Source organism: Pan paniscus, chromosome 16 (genome assembly GCF_029289425.2).
Source record: "Pan paniscus chromosome 16, NHGRI_mPanPan1-v2.0_pri, whole genome shotgun sequence".
Lineage (NCBI taxonomy): Eukaryota > Metazoa > Chordata > Mammalia > Primates > Hominidae > Pan > Pan paniscus.
Window position 1 is genome coordinate 91,320,744 of NC_073265.2, and position 7,949 is coordinate 91,328,692.

Here is a 7,949-nt window from a genome sequence, read left to right on the forward strand (position 1 = left end):
GCGGCTTCTGTGACTGTTTTCTGGGAATACGTCCACAGAATTGGAATTACTAGATCAAAGGGGATGTACCGTTGACAGATTTCTGATGTCAATTGAACGCATCACTTCCACGTACCCCGATTTTTAAAATCTTTATCAATGTGACATTGAAAATTGTTGTTTTGATTTAATTACTAGTTTTGGTTCATGCTTACAAGCTATTTTTACTTTTATGAACTATCCGCTTCCTTTGCCTATTTTCTTTTTTTTTTGAGACAGTCTCACTTTGCTGCTAGGCTGGAGGGCAGTGGTGCAATCTTGGCTCACTGCAACCCCTGCCTTCTGGGTTCAAGCGATTCTCCTGCCTCGGCCTCCCGAGTAGCTGGGACTACAGGCACACGCCACCACGCTCAGCTAACTTTTGTATTTTTAGTAGAGATGGGGTTTCACCATATTGGCCAGGATGGTCTTCTAGTGAGGTGTTGATCTCTTTCTTTCTGCTTTTTTGGGTATCTTTTAAATAACATTTATTGTTTGAAAATTGTTGACAAAATTACAAGTTAAGAAAGGAAACCTGGAAAGCACAGAGACACACACACAAAATCACCTATAATTCTACCTCCAAGAAATTACCATTGATGTTTTGTTTATATCTTTCCATATTAATATATAGGAATAAAATATTTAATAGTATCATAATTATGTGATTTTATGACCTACTTCTTAAACTTCACAATAAATCACAGCATTTTCCCTAACAGGAGACAGATTTCCAAAACGTGATATTTAATAGTCACAGAGGAACCAATATTTGCTAGGCATTTTAATTATTTTTTATGGGTACTTTGGGGGACGAGTAGCAACGAAAAACAATGCTGCAATGAACATTCTTGAACATATATCTTACTCAATTATTTTCTCAGGAAAAATTCTGGAAGTAAAACTGCTAGGTCAAGGGAAATGCATTTTCAGTGATTTCTGTCAGAATATATTGCAAAATTTTCCTACTAGCAGAGTTACAAGAGTATCTTGTCTCTGAGTTCTCATAATGTTAGGTACTATTAAATTGTATCAACTCTACAATGTAATTTTTTTTTTTTTTTTTGAGGCAGGGTCTCACTCTGTCACCCAGGCTGGAGTGCAAAGGTGCAATGTTGGCTCACTGCAACCTCTACCTTCCGGGTTCAAGTGATTCTCCTGACTCAACCTCCCAAGTAGCTGGGATTACAGGCACATGCCACCATGTCCGGCTACTTTTTGTATTTGTAGTAGAGACAGGGTTTCACCCTGTTGGCCAGGCTGGTCTCAAACTCCTGACCCCAAGTGATCTGCCCACCTTCACCTCCCAAAGTGCTGGGATTACAGATGTGAGCCACCATGCCCAGCCTACAATGTAATCTTTTAATTTACATTTCTGTGATTAACCTGAGCAGCAGTACTGCATTGAGGTTAGGAGCACACAGGTAAGAGGCCAACCTGAGTTTAAATATTGGACAATTTACTCAGCTTCTTTAGGCCTCAGTTTTCTTATCTACAAAATAGGGATTATAGGACCTTCCTCATTCATCTATACTCAGGATTACATAATGTGTACATATGATAACAAGAACTTAATAAATGTTAGATGTTATTAATCAAGTAGAACTTTCTTTTCATTTTTACTGGCTGTCATAAATGGCTAGTGTTTCGCAAACCGATTCTGCCCTTCTTCTACAGAAGGAGTTTTCCAGCCTTCCTTGCAGCTACATGTGGCCATGTGGCCAGGTTTGGAGCCAATGGATAGAAGAAGTCATGTGTAACACTTCTGTGTCTCATCATTAAAACAGTGGAGGGCACTTCTCCATCCTCTCTCCACCTTCTGTAGATGGGAACCCATGTGCTATTCTTTCTGGACCATGTAGACAACGGCAACATTGTACCAGACAGATCAGCAACAAGATGGGAGAAATCTGGGTCCCCAAAAGACCATATGGAGACATGTCACCCAGTCAGCCTGGCCACCCACGTCTAGACTGCTATATGAAAAACAGACTTTGACCATATTCAAGCGACTTGAGTTTTTTGTGATGTCTTTGTTGTAGCAGCTTAGTATATATCTTAAGTAATACAGAAATAAGGACCTGGAAGTAAAAATCCAAAACAAGTGGCACTGGCTTAGCAGACTGGCAGTGAGTAACAAGGAAACAGATTCTAACATATGGAGAGCCAATAACCTTTGTGATAGTATATCAAAATATTTGATAAAACTTGCAGGCAAACCATGTGTCACAGTGCTTGTAGCACACAAGAAAGCAGGTATAAAAGGGGAGAGTAGGGCTGGGCGTGGTGGCTTACATCTGTAATCCCAACATTTTGGGAGGCTGATGTGGGCAGACCACCTGAGGTTGGAAGTTCGAGACCAGCCTGACTAACATGGAGAAACCCCATCTCTACTAAAAATACAAAATTAGCTGGGTGTGGTGGCGCATGCCTGTAATCTCAACTACTCGGGAGGCTGAGGCAGGAGAATCGCTTGAAACCGGAGGGCGGAGGTTGTGGTGAGCCAAGATCGAGAAAAGGGGTGGGGTGGAGGTGGGGGGACAGTGTTGGTATACCCTGGGTAACTCTTGTTGCTTTCAGCAAGAAGCTACAAGAATGAGTTATCTCAGATGAAAACAATCTAGTTTGCCAGCAGAGGTGGAAGGGATAGGGAGGCTCCCTCTGCCCGTGTCCTGTAATTCAACTGACTAAAAGTTCAGAAACGTGGAGCTATGCAAGATGGGAAAGACAATCTTCTTTCCCAAACCGCAGGAGGGACAGGCATTGATAGCCCTTCTCAAAGGCCACACATAAATCCAGACAATAGAGGCCAGTGGAACTGCAAGGATTAGAGAGCAAGAGTGCCTCCCTCCCACAAGCCTCTGCTTCATATGATCTCAGTCCATTAAACAAGGAGACAGGAGTGAGCCAAATAAAAAAGCCATGCAACAACAGGGTGAGAAGTCTCTATCTAGAAGATTCTTTAAGTGAGATTACTTTCATGTGGAACGGATTAGCTGCAAACAGACCAGAGCCTACTATGGCTAACTGATCATGGTAATTGTATTGCGAAACAAATCATAAGCTCAGCTCACAAATATCTGTGACTATGTGATCCTTAAGGGAACCCTCGGGCCCCAAGTGTGCACCACAGAACTGAGCTGTGGAAACTGCACAGATCCCAAGAGGACAAACTCGTGCACTTCAGATGTGACAAGTGAGGGTAATGGACAACTCCGAACTTCCCAAAGTGCAAAATCAGGGCCCATGGAGGATCATGGGATAAGACAGCTGCTTCCAGAGAACAAAGGATGAACAGGTGGGCTGACACAAGCACTAACTGCTGCCAGGCTGTGGGGCCTCAAGGTGGCTTCAAGCAGAATCTGATGACTTCTCTATACCACTCCCTGCTATATTTCTCCTCCTTCTTTTTTCCAAGCACACACTTTGTGATTGTCTTCTGTGTACCGTATGCACGTGTGGTGTGAGCAGACTTGTCTATCAGTTTATTTGTTGCTAGAATACAAGTGGTCAGCCTGATGGGGGGTGTTCTGTACATCACTCAGAAATCCCAGGCTTTGAGCTATGGAACATAAGAGTTGTCTCACTTGGGGAGTGAGTGTGTCAGATGTTGAAAGAAGAGTACCCACAGATACCTGGATGTCAGAGGGGCAGACTGTGGCAGACTCTCTGTTGTTCCATAAACCATTCCTCTCTTCCATGGTATGAATGCTTTAGCTGGACATGTGGCTGGGCGGCCAAGGGAGCTATATTCCAATTCTCTCTTACAGCTAGGCATAGCCATGTGACTAAATGTGAGCTAAGAGGATGTAAGTGGAAACTGAAGCCAGCCACTATGGGGTCTTGGCCTCAAAGCATCATTGCTCTGCAGCTTCTCTTCCTCCTGACTGCAGGCAGGCCCATGCAAGGACCCAGCTTCCACCGCTAGACACAAAGAAACCCTACCTAGGAGACAGCAGATCAACAAGATGGGAGGAAGCTAGGTCCATAAATAACTGCATGGACCAGAGATGTCCACTAGGCTGGACTGGTCACTTCTAGACGGTTAGCTTGCATTAGAAGCCCCTGGAGAGCTCATAAAAACACTGATGGCTGATCAATTCAGGGGGTTTGAGGTGGGATCCCCAAATTTGCTTTCCTAACAAGTTTCCAGGTGATGCCCATGCTGCTGGTCTGGGGACTACACTTTGAGAAATACTGACCCAACACATTTAACATGCAACCTGACTCTCCATGAGAAAACAAACTTATTCTTGCCTCAAAACCTGTTTTCTCCTAGCACATCATTCCTCCTGGAAAACATGAAAACAGGGTGGGAGAGCATTTAACAATATAATAGGATGAATCAGAAATACAATCTTAGCCATAGTTTTCAAAGAAAATCTGAGAATTTCAGTTGTTGAAACAGTTTGCTTTTTAAATGATAAACATTTATTTACATGGCATTAATACAATTGTATAGAAGCTATATAATTGTATTTATACAATAGCTTCTATACAATTGTATTTAATGCTAAGAATTAATATGAGTCAAAACAATATAAGTTCACTAATGTATCTAATTTCTAGAAAAGTCAAAGCACTTTTCCAAGACTGATAATAGCTCTAAAACATATATCTTCAATCTGTAATTAAAAGACCTGTAAAAACTCATGGAAATTACTTGATTGACGAATAAAGTCAGTGTAAAATGGCCTATCAAGAATTACAGATTTTTTTCTCTCCTATATATTTTTATTAGAACAGGAAATGATTGTGTTCTGATATTCAACTACTTATTTACATGGCCCTTGGAGAAGCCAGAGGAAAAAAATTAAATACATTTAATTTATTCAACTGAATAAAAAAAAAATTAGCTGATATGGTTTGGCTGTGTGCCCATCCAAACCTCATCTTGAACTGTAGTTCCCATAATCCCCACGTTTTGTGGAAGGGACCCAGTGGGAGGTAACTGAATCACAGGGGCTGTTACCTCCATGCTGTTCTTTGATAGTGAGTGCGTTCTCATGAGATCTGATGGTTTTATAAGGGGTTTTCCCCCCACTTTGCTCTGCACTTCTCCTTGCTGCTGCCATGTGAAGGAGGACATGCTTGCTTCCCCTTCTGCCACAACTGTAAGTTTCCTGAAGCCTCCCCAGCCCTGCGGAGCTGTGAGTCAATTAAATCTTCTTCCTTTATAAATAACCCAGTCTCGGACATGTCCTTTTAGTATCGTGAGAATGGAGTAATATATTAGCGGTCCCTAAGAAAACATTTTCACCAGGCTTCAGTATAATTACTTAAGATTGAATATCTTTTCCACACTGCGGTTTACCTAATTTCAGCAGCCACTTGGTAAGGCGTTGTTTTCCAGACTTCCCCTTGCACTGTTTGCCCATCAGCCACTCTTACTGTGATGATGTTGCTTGTATCCCCCTTTTTTCCATAAATGGCAAGTAAGAGCTGATGGTCTTTCTTCAGTATTTCAAAAAGCTTCAATCTTTCTTTTATGAAAATTGGTTGATGCTTCACCTGGAAATTATTAGAACATAATGAGATTAATATATACAGCCTACTGTTTTCCAGCTGCTCAGCTCTGAATCAGGCTCACCCCCTTACTGCCTTCTCAGTTCTACAGATGGTCCCAAACTTACCATGGTTTGAATTACGATTTTTTTGTTGTTGTTGTTTTTTGGTTTGTTGTTGTTGTTGTTGCTGTTGTTTTGAGATGGAGTCTTGCTTTGTCGCCCAGGCTGGAGTGCAGGGGCACGAAATCAGCTCACTGCAGCCTCTGTCTCCCAGGTTCAAGCGATTTTCCTGCCTCGGCCACCCGAGTAGCTGGGATTACAGGCACGCACCACCCTGCCAGACTAATTTTTGTATTTGTAGTAGAGATGGGGTTTCGCCATGTTGGCCAGGCTGGTCTTGAACTCCTGACCTCAAATGATTTACCTGCCTTGCCCTCCCCAAATGCTGGGATTACAGGCGTGAGTCACCGTATCCAGCCACAATTTTTCAACTTTAATGATGTGAAAGTCATATGCATTCAGTAGAAACTGTACTTTGAGTATCCATACAACCATTGTGTTTTTCACTCAGTACAGTATTCAATAAATTACATGAGATATTCAACACTTCATAATAAAATAGGCTTTATGTTAGAGGATTTTGCCCAACTGTAAGCTAATCTAAGTGTTCTGAGCACTTTTAATGTAGGCTAGGCTAAGCTACGATGATCACTAGCTTAGGTGTATTAAATACATTTTTAACTCACATTGGTTTTATTGGGACATAACCCAACTGTAAGACTAAGAGCATGTGTACTTCCCACCTCCAAAAGGCTCCTCTCTGCCTATCTAACTTCTCCTTAGCTCTAAAGGTCCACCTCAAAGCCTGCCTCCTCTACCTATTTTACCCGCTGGCACCTCCCTTTTTTTTTTTTTTTGAGACAGCCCCACGCCCAGCCCCCATGACACCTCCCTTTTCTACTGTTTACAGAACGTGTACACGGTCACACATTACAGCACTTACTTGTATACCATCGTACTCTGTTCTCCAGTTGTTTGTCCTGAGTCTGCCTGAATTCCTCAACCAGACTAACTTCTTTGGGCCTAGGTATTCCTCCTTCACTCCTACCAAATGTTGATGCTAGATAAATACTTACTGATTGTTTTAATGCTTTATATACAAAAGCAAAGTAGCTAGTTTCTTGAATACAAAAAAAAAAAAAAAAGACCGGGGGCGGTGGCTCACGCCTGTAATCCCAGCACTCTGGGAAGCCAAGGTGGGCGGATCATGAGGTCAGGAGATCGAGATCCTCCTGGCTAACACGGTGAAACCCCATCTCTACTAAAAAAAAAAAAAAAAAAAAAAATTAGCCGGGCTTGGTGGCATGCACCTGTAGTCCCAGCTACTCAGGAGGCTGAGGCAGGAGAATCGCTTGAACCTGGGAGGTGGAGGCTGCAGTAACCGAGATCATGCCATTGCACTCTAGCCTGGGCAACAAGAGCAAACCTCCGCCTTCAAAAAACAAAAAAAAAACCAAACAAACAAAAAAAACCAACTCTAGTACTCTAGTAGCACAACTTAAATAGATTAAATACACGTGTATATTAAACATGGGCAGCTCATTTCTCAAGGCATCTCATATTTAAGGCTTGAAAAGTTTTAAATACACTAATGTGACCCAAATAATAATTTAATCAGTAATTTTTATTGGAAATCCTAGGTAATTAACTATACACACATATTTAAAATTACAGGTAGTATTTTATATTGTTTCCACAGCAACAACTTACCTCGCTGTCAGCCTCGCTTTCCTTCATTTTCTTCTTTTTCATGTCCTTGTCTTGGCTTTGACTAGAAGGAGGCTGAAAGATAAATTATAAATGACTCACATCAATGGCAAGAAAAAGCAACACATTTTAAGAAGAGAGTCATGCCAGCAGGCTGCAAGTGCCCCGTGTTTAGAGGCTCATAGCTGGGCTCTCCTGACCACCAGCTACAACTCTCAGTGGGCAAGTCATTCTCCAGGGTTCAGTCCTTCCTGTCACACTGTTGCTAAGCACATTTAATATACTGTGCTCTTGAAAACTTTTGGTCCTGAACTTTAAACAAATAATGTGGCTGGAAAATGTGTGGTTGCTGCCCGCCACATCAAATGCACTATTTCCTGAAGATGTTGCTAGTTCACCGCAGCTGTCCTTCCTAAAGGACTGCAGAACATCTCAGCCTGAGAAGCTTCAGGACTCAGAAAGTATGATGTTAAAAGAAGATAATTTATCCTTTCTACAAATCATAAAATACTGTATTAAATAAAAATGTTAAATATACAGCTATCCTCTCAAGATAAACCACCAAAACAAGAGCACAAAAAGCTAAAACTTCTCGTCCAAAAAAAACCCAACAACAACAAAAAAGAACCAGAGGGAATGAGAGTTTACATACGCAGC

At 41.7% G+C, this 7,949-nt stretch overlaps 1 protein-coding gene across 2 annotated transcripts in view; it reads right to left on the reverse strand.

The window, feature by feature from the left end:
* TARS3 (threonyl-tRNA synthetase 3) overlaps positions 1-7,949 on the reverse strand; it is an 88,800-nt gene that overhangs the window by 60,783 nt on the left and 20,068 nt on the right. For both annotated transcript variants that reach the window (XM_034939527.3, XM_063596960.1), the window contains 2 exons: positions 7,296-7,367; positions 5,333-5,529 (listed from right to left, as the gene is read on the reverse strand). In XM_034939527.3, the coding sequence (XP_034795418.1) occupies positions 5,333-5,529; positions 7,296-7,367 (269 nt within the window). The remainder of the gene's footprint in view (positions 1-5,332; positions 5,530-7,295; positions 7,368-7,949) is intronic.